The sequence below is a fragment of the Mobula hypostoma genome, chromosome 8, assembly GCF_963921235.1.
Source record: "Mobula hypostoma chromosome 8, sMobHyp1.1, whole genome shotgun sequence".
Taxonomy (NCBI): Eukaryota; Metazoa; Chordata; class Chondrichthyes; order Myliobatiformes; family Myliobatidae; genus Mobula; species Mobula hypostoma.
Window position 1 is genome coordinate 159,557,435 of NC_086104.1, and position 19,710 is coordinate 159,577,144.

The following is a 19,710-nucleotide window of genomic DNA, read 5'->3' on the forward strand; positions in this document are numbered from 1 at the left end:
AAGGTTCCTTCAGAAAGTAAAGAGGCATGGGATCCAAGGAGACCTTGCTTTGTGGATCCAGAGTTGGCTTGCCAACAGAAGGCAAAGGGTGGTTGTAGATGGTTTGTATTCTGCATGGAGGTCGGTGACTAGTGGTGTTCCGCAGGGATTTGTTCTGATTGTGATCTCGTGATTTTTAGAAATGACCTGGATGAAGAAGTAGAAGGGTGGGTTAGTAAGTTTGCTGATGACACAAAGGTTGGGGGCATTGTGGTTGGTCTGGAGGGTTGTGAGAGGTTACAGTGGGACATTGATGGGATGCAAAACGGGGTTGAGAAGTGGCAGATGGACTTCAACCCAGATAAGAATGAAGTGGTTCATTTTGCCTAACGCCGGCCCCCTAGGCCTGAGTCAACATAGTAGTAGTGGTTCATTTTGGTAGGTCCAATTTGAAGACAGAATATAATATAAATGGCAAGACTCTTGGCAGTGTGGAGGATCTAAGAGTTCTTGGGGTCCATGTCCATAGGACACTCAAAGTTGCTGCGTAGGTTGACAGTGTTGTTAAGGAGGCGTATGGTGTGTTGGCATTCACCAACCGTGGGATTGAGTTCAAGAGCCCTGAGGTAATGTTACAGCTATATAAGAACTTGGTCAGACCCCATTTGGAGTACCCTGTTCAGTTCTAGTCACCTCACCATAGGAAGGATGTGGATACTATAGAAAGAGTGTAGAGATTTACAAGGATGTTGCCTGGATTGAAGGGCATACCTTATGAGAATAAATTGAGGGTACTTGGCCTTTTCTCCTTGGAGCAATGGAAAATGAGAGCTGACCTGATAGAGGTGTAGAAGATGATGAGAGGCATTGATCATGTGGATAGCCAGAGGCTTTTTCCCAGGGCTGAAATGGCTAACATGAGGGGGAACAGTTTTAAGATGCTTGGAAGTAGGTACTGAGGGGATGGCAGGGGTAAGTTTTTCACACAGAGAGTGGTGGGTGCGTGGAATGCACTGGCGGTTGTGGAAGCGGATACAGCCTCTTAGGTAGGTACATGGAACTTAGAAAAATAGAGGGCTATGCACTAGGGAAATTCTAGGCATTCTCTGGAGTAGGTTACATAGTCGGCACAACAGTGTGGGCTGAATGGCCTGTAATGTGCCATAAATTTCTATGTTCTATCATTATTGTTCTTTTTTTTGCAGTTTGTCTTCTTTTGCAGTTTGGTTATTTGTCAGTCTGTGTGTGTAGTTTTTATTGAACCCCTGTTACATTTACTGGTTCCACTGTGAATGCCTGTAAGAAAATGAATCTCAGGATAATAGATGGCAACATATACAGTTGCAAGAAAAGCTGGTGAACCCTTTGTAATTACCTGGTTTTCAGCATTAATCACTCATAAGATGTGGTCTGATCTTCATCTAAATCACAATAACACAATCTGCCAACACTAATAACTCACAAACAATTGTACTTTTCATGTCTTTTTGAACACATTGTTTAATCATTCACAGTTCAGGCTGGAAAGAGTATGTGAAACTTTGTATGTAATAACTGGTAGAACCTCCTTTAGCAGCAATAACCTCCACTAAACGTTTCCTGTAGCATCTCAATTGGTTTAAGGTCCGGACTCTGATTTGACCATTCCAAAACACAAATTTTCTTTTTTTAAAAATCATTCTGTTGTTGATTTACTCTTGTGTTTCAGATCATTGTCTTGTTGTCTCATCCAACTCCTATTAAGCTTCAGGCGATGGACCACTACCCTGAGGCAGCAAAGCAGCCCCAGACCATGATGCTCCTTCCACCACGCTTCACAGTTGGAATGAGGTTTCAGTGTTGGTGTGCAGTGCCCTTTCCCCCCCAAACATAGCAGTGTGCTCTTTTCTGCCAAAAAGTTCAACTTTTGTCCCACTGTCCACAGAACAATGTCCCAAAAGCGTTGTGGAACATCCAGGTAGTCTTTCGCAAACGTGAGACATGCAGTATTTTTTGTTTGGAAGGCAGTTGTTTATTCTGTGGTATCCTTCCATAAACACCATTGTTGTTCAGTGTTATTTCTTATAGTGGACACATGAACAGAGACTTTAGCAAGTTCTAGAGATTTCTGCAGGTCTTTTGCTGTTACCCTTTTTCATCTCCTTCAGCATAGTACATTGAGCTCTTGGTGTGATCTTTGCAGGATGCCCTTTCCTAGGGAGGGTAGCAATAGTACTAAATTTCCTCTATTTATAGACAATTTCTCTTACTGTGGACTTATGGACACTCAGGTCTTTAGAAATGCTATTTTAAGCTTCATGCATCTCCGCAATTCTTCTAAGGTCCTCTGAAAGTTGTTTTGGTTGACGCATGATGGACATAAACAGATCTTCCTTGAGAAGAGCTAGCTCTGTCAGTAACTTGACTTTGTGTGTCTTTTTTGTAGAGCAGGGCACCTCTACATCTCATCTCATTGTCTGGAACACCTGACTCCAAAGAGATTTTGTAGAAGTCATTACTCCAGAGGTTCAGTAAGCGAGACTGATTGTTTAAATGGTATACTCGGTATTAATGAGAAGTACAATTCTTTCTGTGTTTTTAGTTCAGGCAGATTGTGTTTGTCTATTATTGTGAGGTAGATGAAGGTCAAACCACAGTTTATGAGTAATTAAGGGAGAAAGCCAGGTAATTTGCAAAGGGTTGACCAACTTTTTCTTGCAACTGTACATACTTTGATAATAAATTTACTTAGAACAATTGGTCCTGCCCTATTCCACTCCTCCAACCCAAACTTCCCTTGCAGGAATTAAAACAGGCGTAGAGGAAAAATGAAGTGCATTCAAAAAGAGATCACACTTCCTGTCATCCTGCCTTCCGCAGTAATCAGGCACTGAGAGCTGTTCCTCAGTTCAATGGGCAAGGGAGCTAGAAGGCAACATATGCTTGCAGCTCTGGATATATCCAAAGTGTTCCAAAGTAGACCCGTACCACCAACACCTTTCTTTGAGAATTTTCTGAAAACAAACAGTGGTAAAAGAATAATTGGAGAGGAATGAAGTGAACAACACTCACCATAGGTTGTAATCATTTTACTGGTCTCTCGAAAAAGCAGGATGCCGTTTGGGGAAGATACGTCAAACTGCAGCCGCTGAGACCTGCAAACAGGATACAGAGAGCTCAGATCGGAGATGCTGCAATGTGTGGTGGTAAATCACAGCAACAGCCGCGATGAACCACAACACAATTTCCACTGCACCGTTGCACTAAGAAGGAAGACCACAAGATATAGGAGAAGAATTAGGATACTTGGCTCATCGAGTCTGCTCTGCCATTTCATCATGACCCACTTTTTCTCTCAGCCCCAATCTCCTGCTTTCCCCATATCGCTTCATACCCTGACCAATCAAGAATCTATCAACTCCTGCCTTAAATATATATAAAGACTTGACCTCCACAGCTGCCTATGGCAAAGAATTCCACAGATTCACCACTCTCTGGCTAAAGAAATTCCTCCTCATCTCTGTTCTAAAAGGATGTCCCCCTATTCTGAGGCTCTGTCCTCTGGTCTTTAGACTCTCCTACCACAGGAAACATCCTCTCCCCATCCACTCTATCAAGGCCTTTCACCATTCGATAGGTTTCAATGTGGTCACCCCTCATTCTTCTGAATTCTTGTGAATACAGCCCAGAGCCATCAAGTGCTCTCCACATGAGAAGCCTTTCAATCCTGGAATTATTTCTGTGAGCCTCCCTTGAACCTTCTCCAGTTTCAGCACATTCTTTCAAAGATGAAGGGCCCAAAACTGCTCACAATACTCCAAGTGAAGCCTCACTAGTGCTTTATAAAGTCTCAACATTACATCCTTGCTTTTGTATTCTCGTCCTCTTGAAATGAATGCTAACATTGCACTTGGCTTCCTCACCACAGACTCAACCTGCAAACTAACCTTTAGGGAATACTGCAGAAGGATTCCCAAGTCCCTTTGTAGCTCAGTTTTTTTAAATATTTTTTCTCCATTTAGAAAGTAGTCAACCCTTCCATTCCTTCTACCAAAGGGCATGACCATACACTTCCTGACACTGTATTCCATTTGCCACTTCTTTGCCCATTCGTCTGTCTTAGTCCCTCTGTAGCCTCTCTACTTCCTCAAAACCACCTGCCCCCTACACCTACCTTCATATCTCTGCAAACTTTGCAACAATTCTATCATCCAAATCATTGATATCTGACATAAAAAGAATTGGTCCCAACACAGACCCCTGTGGAACACCACTAGTCACCAGCAGCCAGCCAGAAAAGGCTCCCTTGATTCCCCCTCTTTGCCCCCTGCCAATCAGCCACTGCTTTATCCATGCTAGAACCTTTCCTGTAATACCATGAACTTGTAGCTTGTTAAGCAGTTTTATTTGCAGCAAAGGCCTTCTGAAAATTCAACTACACTATGTCAACCAATTCTCCTTTGTCTATTGTGTGTTATTTCTTCAAAGAATTCCAACAGATTTGTCAGACAAGATTTTCCCTTGAGGAAACCACGCTGACTATGGCCTAGTTTATCATGTGCCTCCAAGTACCCCAGAACTCATTCTTAATAATAGACTCCAACATCTTCCCAACCACTGAAGCCAGACTAACTGGCCAATAGTTTCCATTTTTCTGCTTCTCTCCTTTCTTGAAGAGAGGAGAGACATTTGCAAATTTCTAGTCTTCCATAACCATTCCAGAATCTAGCGATTCTTGAAAGATCATTACTGATGCCTCCACAACTGTTACAGTCACCTCTTTCAGGACCCTGGGGTGTACATCATCCAGTCCAGGTAACTTCATGACCCCCAACACCTGGAAGTTCCACCATACTGCTAGTGCCTTCCACAGTGAACACAGATGCAAAATACATTCAGTTTGTCTGCTATTACATTGTCTATTACACCTGCATCATTTTCCAGGGTCTGATATTCACTCACGTCCCACTTCTACACTTCATATATCTGAAGAAACCTTTGGTATCTTCTTCAATATTATTGGCTATCTTACTTTTGTATTCCATCTTTACCTTCTTAATGACTTTTTAGTTGCCTTCTGTTAGTTTTTAAAAGCTTCCCAATCCTCTCACTTCCCACTATTTTTTACTCTATTACATGTCCTCGCTTTGGCATTTATGCTGGCTTTGACTTATCTTGTTAGCCACTGTTGTGTCATCTTTCCTTTAGAGTACTTCTTCCTCTTTGGGATGTATATATCCTGTGCCTTCTGAATTGCTTCCAGAAATTCCAGCCATTGTTGCACTGCCATCATCTCTGCCAGTGTTCTTTTCCAATCAATTTTGGCGAACTCCTCTCTCATGCCTCTGTAATTCCCTTTACTCCACTGTAGTACTTATACATCTGACTGTAGCTTATCCTTCTCAAATTTCAGGGTGAATTTGAATATATTATGATCACTTTCTCCAAAGAGTTCTTTTACCTTACGTTCTCTAATCAATTCTAGTTCACTGCAAAACACCTAATCCAGAATAGATGATCCTCTCGTGGGCTCAACCATGAGTCGCTCTAAAAAGCCATCTCGTAGGCACTCTGGAATACCCCTCTTATAATCCAATACCAACCTGATTTTCGCAATCTACCTGCATACTGAAGCCCTCCATGACTATTGTAACATTGCCCATTTGGCATGCATTTTCTATTTCCCATTGTAATTTAGAAGAATGAGGGGAGACCTCATAGAAACATTTCGAATGTTAAAAGGCATGGACAGAGTGGATGTGGCAAAGTTGTTTCCCATGATGGGGGAGTCTAGTACGAGAGGGCATGACTTCGGGATTGAAGGGCGCCCTTTCAGAACAGAAATGCGAAGAAAATTTTTTAGTCAGAGGGTGGTGAATCTATGGAATTTGTTGCCACGGGCAGCAGTGGAGGCCAAGTCATTGGGTGTATTTAAGGCAGAGATTGATAGGTATCTGAGTAGCCAGGGTGTCAAAGGTTATGGTGAGAAGGCAGGGAAGTGGGACTAAATAGGAGAAAATGGATCAGCTCATGATAAAATGGCGGAGCAGACTCGATGGGCCGAATGGCCTACTTCTGCTCCTATGTCTTATGGTCTTATGGTAATTTGAGGGCCACATCCTTAAAACTGTTTGGGGGGTGGGGTCTATATATAACTCCCATTAGGGTCTTTTTACCCCTGCAGTTCCTTAGCTCTATCCACAATGATTCAACACCTTCCAACCCTATGTCACCTCTAATGATTTTATTTCATTTTTTACCAACAGAGCAATGCCGCCCCTTCTGACTTCCTGCGTATCCTTTTGATACAATGTATATCCTTGGATGTTAAGCTCCCAGCTATAAACTTTTAGCCATGATTCAGTGATGCCTACATCATACCTAGCAATCTCCAACCATGCTGCAAGTTCATGTGCTTTATTCTGTATACTACACTCATTCAAACACAACCTCTTCAGTCCTGTATTCACCCTTTTCAACTTCATCTACCTTTTTACATTGCAACTCATCCTGTTGACTGCAATTATGCCCTTTCAACAGCCTCTCCTCACTGCACAGTGCTTTGGTTTGTCAACCAACTACCTCATCTCCAGCACTATTATCCGCCTTTCCTATGATACTTCTTGCATTGAAATACAGGCAGCTCAGGACAGTAGTCACACCATGCTGGAACTTTTGATTCCTAACTTTGTCTGAGGTCTTAACAATACCTGCCTCCACACCTCTCCACTAACTGTCTGGCACTCTGGTTCCCATCCTCCTGCAACTCTAGTTTAAACATCACTGTGCAGCACTGACAAATGTTCCTGCTAGGATATTAGTTCCCCTCCAGTTCAAGTTCATCTTCCCTGGAAGAGTGCCCAATGATCCAAAAATTTTACGTCCTCTCTCCTTCAAGAACACCTTAGCCACCTGTAATGCCCTGGTAAAGATGTTACTGCCAATGTTGGAGGGTATTTCATGTAATAGTATTTCTGTAGAAGCAGTGTGTTCTTCTGGTATTATTTGATTTACCGTGAAAGGGATGCTAAGGAATGTTGTGTCATCCAATCAGGATGGTGGAACTGGGAAAAGGTTCTAGAGAATGCAGGGGGAAAAGTTTTTGTGATGGACACTGAGGTGGGTCGAGGTCTTTTTCGATGGGAGCTGGAAGAGAAGAAGCTCAAGACAACCGACTATAGGATTCGATCCAGCAGGAATGCGGGATCCAATGGAGCCCAAAAGGGGGAATTCTATCAGGGATCGGTGAATAGTAGTTGGTGCTGCGAGTACATCAGACACACAGCTTTTGGAAGATTTGAACTCCAACCTGTCTGTTAAATTATGATGTGCTCTTTTTATTTTTCTTTCTTTTCTTTAATAACTGCTTGGTTAAGTTAACATTCATAAATATACTTTCTTTACAAATTGTATGCAGTGTACAATCTATTCTCTCTTGCCGACGGGTGATTGCATGGGGGCAGTAAATTACACAGTATCACACAAGTTATGGTTCAGGTGGGTGAGACATCCCAAACTCACGGGTTTGGTGGGACCCAAGTCATATCGACCCTACACATACGGAGTCTGAAAAAGGTGCTTTTCTCACCAATGAGCCTGGTGGCTGTTAGCAAGGGGCTAATGAGCCACATCTCTAGACGCCCAGTAAACAGGGGCTTCATTGTAGGGGCTATCGTCCTGGATTGAAATAATTGAATACTGTGTAATTGCTCTAATTAATTAAGTGGGTTTGTGTTTAAGCCTGTGTTAGACTATTATCCGGGGAAGTGATTAAGATACGTGGTTATGGACACTGCAGGGGTTAAGCATTTGTGTGATTCAAAGAGATTATCCATAACCAAGGCTTGTGTTCTACGCAGGGTAGATATTTGCAGCCCAGGTGAATTGTTGATTAGGGTTTTAAGTATCGTTAAAGTATTAGGGAAAGTTACAATCATGGAACAGCAGTTTGACCAAACGGCCAGCAAAGATGTCAATTTAGTTCAGACGTGACTGGAGTGCATCTGCTTGGTACCATTGGTGTTCTGGGAGAGGCAGGGTCATGGGCCGTTCGTACTTTCAGAGAAGGGGGGAGCGTAGGCCAGGGTGCCAAATTAGAAGCCGAGCTTCCTGTAGCTGAGGGCGGAGACTTTAAAGACAAGTTCAGAGTGAGGGGAAGTAGTTGTGTGATGTGAAAGGTGTAATGAGTCCTCCAGTAAGTGGTGAAAATTCTGAGTTGGCATTGGCAATTACGTCCCTGGTGGATAAGTGGCAAAGTGCACTGGCAGAGGGTCAAAGTTATTGTAGGCTGCGAATGTTCTCAGGAGTGAAGCTCACCCCTGAGGGGGAGGAGGAATATGAGACTTGGATGGAGCAGACCTCTCAGATGCTGGATGAGTGGCAGTGCTCCGATAACATGAAAAGACAGTTACCAGTAGAGAGTTTAAAGGGTCCGGCTGCTGAGGTGGCGAGGTCCTTGAAGGTACAGAACCCCTTTGCTACTGATGCAGGCTACAGGCAAGCGTTATTGACACGCTGGGAAGCCCAGTGGAGCTTATGACAGGGTTTAGGCACATGTTCCAGGAGAAAGGGGAGAAACTTTTTACCTATTTTTTTTTGGTGACAGCTGCTTTGCTTGCGGCATAAAGAAGCCACTCAGCTGGCTGATGTGAATCAATAATGGATGGACCAAGTGCCAAAGGTCGTACAGTGATGTGACACGATTGCTTCAAGCCTCCGGATGTCTTGTAAGATGTGTCCCTCTCCCTCATTTGTTAAGCTGATCAGAGAAGTAAGAGAGGAGAAAAACGCGATGGAGATGCGGGAGGTCTCCATCAGCAGGGCAGCCCTCAGTAGCAGCTGCGGTGGCTGAAGCAACCCCTGATGTTCCACAGGTGGGCGTTTTACAGGATTTCATTAAAGAATTGAGAGCCAGGGTATCTCGCTTGATAACGGCAGCTGCTTCACCAAGCACGACAAAGCCAAAAGGAAGCCAAACCCACTGATGGGACGTACTGAGCACAGGGCTGCGAATGAATGGGGTTCCTTGAAAATGGAAGTGACCAATATTGTCTGTTACAACTGTGGTGAGGCTAGTGGGAGCCTGCAAGGAGAAAATTGGAGAGAGATTTCTGAAAACCCTGCCCATTCACCCGGTGTTCAGAGCTGTTTTTGAGGATGTGCAAACCCATCCTAGGACCACTGGAAAATGATGCTGGTGAGATAGTAATGGGGGACAAAGAAATGGCAGATGAACTTAATGGGTACTTTGCATCTGTCTTCACTGTGGAAAACACAAGCAGTGTGCCAGAGGTCCGTGAGTGTCAAGGAGCAGGAGTGAGTGCCATTGCTATTACAAAAGAAAAAAGTGCTAGGCAAACTCAAAGCTCTTAAGGTGGATAAGTCACCTGCACCAGATGGACTACATCCCATGGTCCTGAGAGAGATTGCTGAAAAGATTTCAGATGCATCGGTCATGATCTTTCAAGAATCACTTGATTCTGGCATGTTCCTGGAGGACTGGAAGATTGCAAATGTCACTCCATGCTTTAAGAAGGGAAGAAGGCAAAAGAAAGGAAATTATAGGCCAATTCATTAGCCTAACCTCAATGGTTGGGAAAGTGTTGGAGTCTATTATTAAGGATAAAGGAGAGGCAATGAATGTTATTTACTTGGATTTTCAGAAGGCATTTGATAAGGTGCCACATGAAGCTGCTGAACAAGATAAAATCCTATGGCGTTTCAGGAAAGATACTGGCATGGATAGCGGAATGGCTGACAGGCAGGAGGTAGCAAGTGGGAATAAAGGGGTCCTTTTCTGGTTGGCTGCCAGTGGTGTTCCTCAAGGGTCAGTACTGGGACCACTACTTTTCACATTGTTTGTCATTGATTTAGATAATGGAATTGATGGCTTTGTGGCAAAGTTTAAAAAATGATACGATGACAGGGGGAGGGGTAGGTACTGCTGAGGAAGCAATGCGATTGCAGCAGGGCAATTGTATGGGGGCAATAAAGTACACAGTACTCACATAAATCAGGGTTCAGGTGGGTGAGACATTCCAACCTCATGGGTTTGGCAGGACCCAAGTCATATCGACCCTAGGCATACATACAGAGTCTGAGAAAGGTGGCTTTCTGACTGCTGAGTCTGGCGGCTGTTAGCGAGGGGCCAACAAGCCTCATCTCTAGAGATGCCCAGTATAAAGGAGGTTCATACTTAAATTGTGTAATTTTCTTAGTTCTGACCTCACTAGCACGTGGCACGGGTAGCAATCATGAGATCACAACCCTGGACGTCCTACCCTTTAACTTTGCACCTAACACCGTGAACTCCCTATGCAGAACCTCATCACTCATCCCACCCATGTCATTGGTACGGTACTTACATGGATCACGACTTCTGGCTGTTCACCCTCCCACTTAAGAATGCTGAAGACTCAATCCAAGATATCCCAGACCCTAGTACCCAGGAGGCAACATACCAACTGGGAATCTCTTTCTCACCCACAGAACCTGCTCTCTGTTCCCCTGAATGAACCCTCTATCACCACAGCATGCCTCTTCTCTCCCCTTCCTATCTGAGTCACAGAGCAGACTCAGTGCCGGAGACCTGATCACTGTGATCTTCCTGTGTTAGGTCTGCCCCTCCACCCAACAGTATCCAATATACCTGTTGTTGAGGGGGATGGCCACAGGAGTCTTTAATCCCTTTCCCTTCCTGACCGCCACCCAGTTTCCTGTGTCCTGCACCTTGGGTGTAACTACTTCTCAATATGTCCTATCTATCACCCCCTTAGCCTCCCAGATGAACTGGAGTTCATTCAGTTACAACTCCAGTTCCTTAATGCGGTTTGTTAGAAGCTGCAGTTGGATGCACTCCTCACAGTGCAGTCGTCAGGGACACTGACGGTCTCCCTGCCTTCCCACACCATGCAAGAGGAGCATTTCACTGCCTGGCATCTCTACTATCCTAGCTGAGCAGATATAAAGGAAAGGTAAAAAACTTGAGCTTTTCTTTCCTTTGCTTTCTCTGACTGAAACTTCGAAGACTTAAAGCCTCAAGATTACCACTGTGACTGTGTCTACTCCGACAACAGCCACTGCATTTGCCCCTGCCTTCCTTAACTCTGCTCTTGCTAATCAATCCCAAGTGCCGAAAGGTCGTTGGTCAAAGCTCTTTTTTGCTGCCATGACCCGCTGCTGCCTGTTTATCCTTGGGCAGTGAACCTGATAGAAGTCCCCTCCTCTTCAAACTTCCGATGTCTGGATTGGCTGCTGGCATGCGTGTATGCACACGTGTGCGTGTTCTGATTTAGGTTTATCCACTAGACTGGCCTTCATTATAGGACCTCAAGGTCCTAATCAACCATTAGTAACAATACCAGCCCTGTCCCCCAGACTTTCAGGGCCACAGAACTTCAACAGGATAAACCAAGGTCTGACCTTCGAGACAAAACTCAGGAAATACGATCTTTAACTCATAAAAAGAGCACACACAGGTTCAGTTCACTGTGCCTACACCAAGCTCTATAAATGAGCTATTTAGTTGTTCCATTCCCCTGATTTTTCTGACTAGTCCTTCAGATGTTTTCTATACATTTACTGAGGATTTATTTAATTCCATCTGTAAATCTGGCACCGAGTCCTATTCCACCTACTTTTCAGACTTGATTGTCCAGGTTATTATGCCTTTCCTCTCCCTGTTATTCACCCCCTCCCCCATTCTCTGTTAAATACAGTAGTTCTCTGGTTAAAGACGCTAAATGCCATTGAGGTGCATTTGATGCACATTCCACTCACTGTGTAAAAATCTTACATTTGACATCCTCCCCATATGCCCACTTATATCAGCCATTTCTATCCTGGAAAAAAAAATGCCTAGATGTCCACTTGATCTATTTCCCCGATCATCTTGTACACCTCTATCAAGTCACCTCTCATCTTCCTTCACTCCAAAGGGAAAAGCCCTCGCTCACTCCCTATCCAGTGATGAGATCTGAGTCTTTGTATGTTGTGCAGCTATACTGTAACAAATGAGGCAGAGGCCATCTTGGTGAGACCCTGATGAACAGGAGACTCAAGAGTTACATCACCTGTTGTGGACCAGCTCAGCCATCAGCTTGAGGATGGGCGTAGTGCAGGCCGGGTCATGGTACCAGAGTTCCACCGCACGCTGCAGTATCGGCATGTAGGCAGGATAACTGTGGCCAGTGAAAGCTAAGGAAATCACATGAATTATTTCTATGACTACCTATCAGTGGAAATTCACAATATCTTACTGGGGAAGGAGTTCAGATTCAAAGATCTCCAGGTCACAACTACATCAAAACACACAGTGAAATCTGTTGTTTGTATGAACAACCAACACAACCAAGGATGTGCTGGGGTTAGCCTGCAAGCGTTGACACACATTCCAGTGCCAAAATAGCACACACACAACATTCGTCAGAACAACACAGAACATACCAAGTGACAAAGCAACAACAGCGAAGTAAGTCCCGTTCCTCCAACTCACCCATTACACAAAGAGTGCATTAATTTTGTTTGCATTCAAATGACTGGAAGTCTGGTATTCTTAGGGATCCTACAACTCATGTTCCAGTGTTACTTATTTATTTGTTTGTTTATTGTGTTTTGCACTTTTTGTCTATTGTACATTGGTCGCTGTCAGTCTTTGTGCAGTTTTCATTGATTCTATTGTATTTCGTTGTTCTACTGTGAATGCCTGTAAGATGGATAGCATACATGCACGTGACAAATAAATTTACTTTGAACTTTAGAGAGTACTTGTGCAGCACTTCCTCTCTCTCTCAGCTACAGCACTGTTACTTTACATGAAGGCAAAATGGAAAACATTAGTGCATAGCAAGATCACACAAACAAATTTACAACCACTTGATCAGTCTTCAGCAATACTGCCCATGGAAGGAATGTTAAGACAACATTCTACTGAGGATGACTACTCCTCCCGGGACAGTTACAGATAATTCTCCACAGGGCAGTATCAGTGAAGATATTCACGCCTCCACCACTACAGCTCCCATAGTGCTATAACTCAAGAGTATAGAGTGAGGCATCGACGTCACACCACTTGGTAATGCTATTTGCTAGTTCCACACCACCAGGTTCAGGAACAGTTATTACCCCTCAACCATCAGGTCCCACACCACCAGGTTCAGGAACAGTTATTACCCCTCAACCATCAGGTCCCACATCACCAGGTTCAGGAACAGTTATTACCTCTCAACCATCAGGTCCCACACCACCAGGTTCAGGAACAGTTATTACCCCTCAACCATCAGGTCCCACACCACCAGGTTCAGGAACAGTTATTACCCCTCAACCATCAGGTCCCACACCACCAGGTTCAGGAACAGTTATTACCCCTCAACCATCAGGTCCCACACCACCAGGTTCAGGAACAGTTATTACCCCTCAACCATCAGGTCCCACATCACCAGGTTCAGGAACAGTTATTACCTCTCAACCATCAGGACCCACACCATCAGGTTCAGGAACGGTTATTACCTCTCAACCATCAGGCTCCTGAACCAGTGAGGATATTCAACTCTGAACTAATTCCACAACCTATTGACTCATTTTCAAGAGTTCTGCAACTCATTATTATTAATTCACTTTGATTACTTCCATGAATTTGTCATCTTTTGCACATAGGTCAAATATGATGGCAGAATATAGCATTAATAGTAAGACTCTTGGCAGTGTGGAGGATTAGTGGGATCTTGGGGTCCGAGTCCATAGGACACTCAAAGCTGCTACGCAGGTTAACTCTGTGGTTAAGAAGGCATACGGAGCATTGGCCTTCATCAATCGTGGGATTGAATTTAGGAGCTGAGAGGTAATGCTGCAGCTATATAGGACCCTGGTCAGACCCCACTTGGAGTACTGTGCTCAATTCTGTTTGCCTCACTACAGGAAGGACTTGGAAACCATAGAAAGGGTGCAGAGGAGATTTACAAGGATATTGCCTGGATTGGGGAGCATGCCTAATGAGAATAGGTTGAGTGAACTCAGCCTTTTCTCCTTGGAGCAACAGAGGATGAGAGGTGACCTGATAGAGGTATACAAGATAATGAGAGGCATTGGTCGTGTGGACCAATTTAAGGTGCTTGGAGGTAGGTACAGAGGAGATGTCAGGGGTAGGTTATTTTTTAAAACTCAGAGAGTGGTGAGTGTGTGGAATAGGCTGCCAGCAACAGTGGTGGAGGCGGAAATGATAGGGTCTTTTAAGAGACTCCTGGATGGCTACATGGAGCTTAGAAAATTAGAGGGCTATGGGTAAAGCCTAGGTAGTTCTAAGGTAAGGACATGTTCGGCACAGTTTTGTGGGCTGAAGTGCCTGTATTGTGTTGTAGGTTTTCTATGTTTCTATTTGTTGTTTGTCAGTGTTTATTTATAATTTTTCATAAATTCTATTGTATTTCTTTATTTCCCTGCAATTTCCTGCAAGAAAATGAATCTCAAGGTAATAAATGAAAACATACAGTACTGTGTGAAAGTTTTTAGGCATGTACATATATAGATAGAGCCAAGGTGCCTAAGACTTTTGCACAGTAGTGCATTTGTCAACATGGAGTGGAGAGCGAGTTGTAAATCTGGCAGGAGCAAAGGATGCTGGAAATGGCGAGCATGGAGCACCATGGGAGCACTGTGGGACATGTGGCAGAGAAGAAGTGTTGGGGGTGGGAGTGGTGTGGGTGTAGACATATCCAACCCTGACACACCAAGGTCATTTGTTTCTAAACAATTGGTTTATTGATCATCACTGAATGTCCCTCAGGTACTTCCTACTTCCTCCAGATCCCTGCGGCACCCCACTCACCACTGACTGCCAACCGGAGAAACACCCATTTATACCAACTGTCTGCCTTCTGTTGGTTAACCAATACACTTCCTCCAACTCCATTGCTAGAGGGACTGAATTCAAGAGCAGGGAGGTCATGCTGCAACTGTGCAGGGTACTGGTGAGGCCGCACCTGAACTACTGTGTGCAGTTCTGGTCTCCATACTTGAGGAAGGATATACTGGCTTTGGAGGCAGTGCAGAGGAGGTTTACCAGGTTGATTCCAGAGATGAAGGGGATAACCCATGAGGAGAGATTGAGTTGCCTGGGACTATACTCTCTGGAATTCAAAAGAATGACATGGAATCTCATAGAAACATACAAAATTTTGTAAGGGTTAGATAAGATAGTAGGAAAGTTGTTTCCATTGTTAGGTGAGACTAGAACTAGGGGACATTGCCGCAAGATTCAGGGGCACATCTACAGGGAGTGCTGCCATAAGAGAGCAGCATCCATCATTAAGTACCCCATATTCCAGTCCTTGCTCTCTTCTCGTTGCTGCCATTTTTCTTCCTGGAGCAATAGGATAATCTGATAGAGGTATATAAAATCATGAGGGCCACATAGATAAGGTGAATGGCCACAGACTTTTTCTCCCAAAGAAGTCTAGAACTAGATGGCTCAGACTTGAGGAGAGAAAGGAAAATTTAAAAGGAATTCGGGAGGCATCCATAAACAAGATGGTGGGTATTTGGAATGAGCTGCCAGACAAATTGGAAGAGGTGGAAACAATTACAACTTTTATTTTTTTTTAAAAGTTAGGAAAGGTTTAGAGGGATATTGATCAAACGTGGTAACTAGGACTAGCACAGCAGGGATGAGTAGGGCAGAATGGCCCATTTCTGTGCTGAAAATCTCCATGAGGTTTGTCTCGTTACAGGGAGATTCTGTGTTAAGTAGCTGATATTTATTCTACATGGACTCAAATCCTTGACAGAAGTGTTCAAAGTTCGAAGTAAATTTACTATCAAAGTACGTATATGGTGACATACATAATACCAAGATTTTCTTTCAGGCCTTCACAGCAGAACAGAGAAATATAACAGAATCAATGAAATCAATTGCAGATGAGATAGTCTGCTAAAAATAGTCTCAAGAAAACAGCAAATATAGTCAGACATACACAAGTTAAACCCTACCATTTTGATTCCTTCCACTTTGAGGACTTCACAGGGCAGTTTTACATTATGTTTGCTTTCAGAGCACAGTCTGAGTAAACAGCTGGAGTAGCACCGAACTGAGGTTCCTGAGGGGTGACTGCCTCAGTCCAGAACGGGACTTTGAATCACACAAATTTAGTATTGGAGTAAATCTGAAACTACTTTGCTCTGGTACTAAGAACAATGTGATGTCAATGAATTGATTAAAGTCGTCAGAACTGAATGAACTGTTTCTATGGTTGATGCGTCAGTCATTTTTATTGATGCAGACAAACCTGAAGTCCTCACTAAACCATTTGACTAATTACATATACAGAATTTTCACAATTTGTTTTGCAGTAAGGTATCTGCAATAGTCCATACCCCAAAGACTCAAATGAAATAATAGACAGAATATACCTGTTGTTTTTTTCATCTTAGCTTCATGCACAGAGCCCAGGGACACTGACATGGCCCGACAAAGAATCTGACCCCAAACCTGACTTGATCAAACCAACTAACAGATCTGCATAACCGCGAGTTTGAAAATTCACCCTTCATTTGCAATTCAATGATCAATTCCAATTCTGTTTCTGATCCCTGGCCAAATGTTAAAAAGGATACATCCAGTCGAAGAACATCATAAAGCTGGTCTTTGCATTGAAGGCAAAAGCAATTCCCCTTAGATCTCTCACCAGACCAACCAAAGTTCGCTATGAGCAAACAAACAGTACAATTAAAAAGTAGGTTTGTTATATAGTAGTACATCCTGCTGACTTAGGCAATTATTCTATTGGTTCCTTAAGATTGTCATAGTTGGGGGCAGGGGTGCAGTGGTGGGGATAAACTCCCACATTCTATTCAATGCTCCCAGTGGCATGCATCTCAAGCAGCCTCTAACAACCAAGTCTATTTCCTGGCCTTCACATGTGGCTTAGCTAATAAGCCCAGCAGAACTGTTTCCACTGATAGGGGAAGGGGCAAAGGCAGGTTACTGGCACCTTAAAAACCAGCTGCTTCAGGCAGATGGGGTTTGTCAGCTGTGGTTGGCAGCTCATTTAGGAGAAGGAAAACTCAAAGCCATCTGCTACATTGGGGCTACACCCATGCCACCCGTACCTAACTGTATTGGTCTCTGGCATTCCTTTGGATTAATCAGCTGCATGGAGAGGGGCAGCCTGCTACATGGGCAACAGCTTGCTCTCCATATCATATTGCTGTGGCTAGTGTACTGGCTGGCATATTACACAGACAGATAGGATGCAATATCCATGGTCGACCCTGACAAAAGGAAGGCATCAAATTATTCACTTAACGATGTATTTGAAATAAGAAGGTAGCAATAGTGACCATGAAATGAACAGGTTGGTGTAAAGACCCATTAAGTTCACAAATAGCTTTCAGGAAAATTACTCAATAGTTATGTGCAACTGCAGACCCACACAATGAGTAACATCCTCTGAAGTACCTGAGTAAATTACTGGTCGCTGCTGAGATTGAGAGGGACCAGGGACAGGCAAAGTATGAATTAGAAATAGAAAAGCTGGCAGAGGATAGAGAAGGGTATGTCAGTTCCTTTCACCCTGAAAAGATACCCTGCACAAATATCACCTAAGTGTGGACAAGGCGACAGAGCCCGGCTACTCTTTACGTACAATATTATGTCTGCAACAATGTTTTCTTCAAACACCAAGGGGCTAACGCAACAACTGGATAAAATGCCCCCAGTCTCCACTGTACCTTTGCATCTTGTTCATTAAATGTGGTGGAGTTAAACATTTGTGCCACTGTTTCGAATGCTGCAGTTAAAGGAAGCATGAACTGCTCAAACTGATCTTCGTCCTCGCCTATGGAACACAACACACAACGCAAGGGTTAGTTACAAGTCTGCATTTGAAACAAATGTTCTCTATGGTCACACAAAGCCGCTAACATCCTGCCAGGTGCTCAATGGTGAAGTTCTCAACTACCCATTCTATCAGCAGAGATCATGAACCAATCTTCAGACATCAGTCATCAGGCTCTGTGTTCAACCTGTACATGAGCTCATATTCATATTTGCAAGGGACTCTGGCAGACATTTCCTCCTCCGACCCAAAGATGCTGAGACCTACCGTAGATTTCTGTATCCCTCAAGATTGGACTACTCAGCAAAATCTAGAAACATTACAATAATCATCATGAAAGGCTCGACTGGGTTATTTTTATGCATGGAGCATTGTCATGATGGTACAATATTTTCTACAACCCATGTTCTCACATCAATGTTCTCCCCTCAGGAACTCTCAACTCACATCTACACCCTCCGCTCTTACTTACAGCAGATTGTAACCTCTGCAATGCTGCTCCCCTTCTCTAATGTTCCCCATTAATATGGCATTCACAGGATCAAACAACACACAAATGGACCCTTTGGCCCATCTTTTCTATGGCGGCTGAGATGAGTATCTGTGCTGATCCATATGTATGCTGGTATCCCTCTGCTATTCAGGGACCTCTCCAAATGCTTTTAAATATTGTAATTGTATCTGCCTCTACCAGTTCCTCTGGCAGCTCATTCTGGACATGACCATAAGACGTAAGGGCAGAATTAGGCCATTCAGCTCATCAAGTCTGCTCCGCCATTCCATCACGGCTAATTTATTTTCACTCTCAACCCCATTCACCTGCCTTTATACCATAACCTTTGATTCCCTACTGATCAAGAACATATCAACCCCATCTTAAATATACCCAATGACTTGGCCTCCATAGCCGCCTGTGGCAATGAATTCTACACATTCACCACCATCTGGCTAAAGAAATTCCTTTTCATTTCTGTTCAAAGGGATGTCCTTGTATTCTGAGGCTGTGCCTTCCAGTCATAGACTCACCTACTATAGGAAACATCCTTTCCACATTCACTCTATCTCAGACTTCAAATATTTGATAGGTTTTGATGAGATCTCCTCCACCTTATTCTTCTAAACTCCAGTGAGTACAGGCTAAGAGCCATCATATGGTCCTCATATGTTAACCCTTTCATTACTGGGATCATAAAACTCCTCTGGACACCAGGACATCCTTTTTTAGATATGGAGTTCAAAACTGCTCACAATAACCATCACCCTGTGGGCAACAGCTCACCCCTCAAAGCTTCTTCAAAATTCTTTGCTTTTAAACCCATGCCCTCTAGTTCTAGACTCCCCTGCCCTGGAAAAAGACTCTTTCTATTGTATCTTGGCCTCTCATAATTCTGTAAACTCCATAAAATCAGGTCCCCAACCTCCTACATTCCAGTGAGAATAAACCTAGCCTGTCCAATGTTCTCTTGTAACTACAGCTCTCCATCCCAGGCAACGTCCTGGTGAATCCCTTCTGCACTCTCTATTTCTAGCACATTCTTCCTGTAGTGTGGTGAGAGGAACTGTACACCACACAATCCAATTACAGAACAGCTGTAACAGAATGCTCCCACGTGTATATCCCTTCTCTCTTTCTCAACTCCCCATTTGGGCTCTCTTCTCAACCCTACTCTTCTCCTCACCTGCCCACCACCTTCCCTTTCTCCTATGGTCCACTCTCCTATCCTATCAGATTCCTTCTTCTTCAGCCCCTTATCTTTTCCACCTATCACCTCCCAGCTTCTCATTTCATCACCCCTCCCTCCCCAAGCCAACTTCCCCCTCACCTGGTCTCACCTACCACCAGCCGGCTTGTACTCCTCCCCTTCACCCCAAGCTACTTATTCTGGCTTCCCCATTCCCATGCCGATGACAGGTCTCAGCCCAA

The 19,710-nt window shown here is 43.9% G+C and overlaps 1 protein-coding gene across 1 annotated transcript in view; it reads right to left on the reverse strand.

Annotated features, from left to right (window-relative positions):
* xpo7 (exportin 7) overlaps window positions 1-19,710 on the reverse strand; it is a 182,787-nt gene that overhangs the window by 36,061 nt on the left and 127,016 nt on the right. Inside the window, exons 19-22 of the mRNA XM_063057234.1 lie at window positions 17,680-17,786; window positions 16,564-16,652; window positions 12,030-12,137; window positions 3,031-3,113 (exon numbers count right to left, since the gene is read on the reverse strand). Coding sequence (XP_062913304.1) covers window positions 3,031-3,113; window positions 12,030-12,137; window positions 16,564-16,652; window positions 17,680-17,786 — 387 coding nt within the window. The remainder of the gene's footprint in view (window positions 1-3,030; window positions 3,114-12,029; window positions 12,138-16,563; window positions 16,653-17,679; window positions 17,787-19,710) is intronic.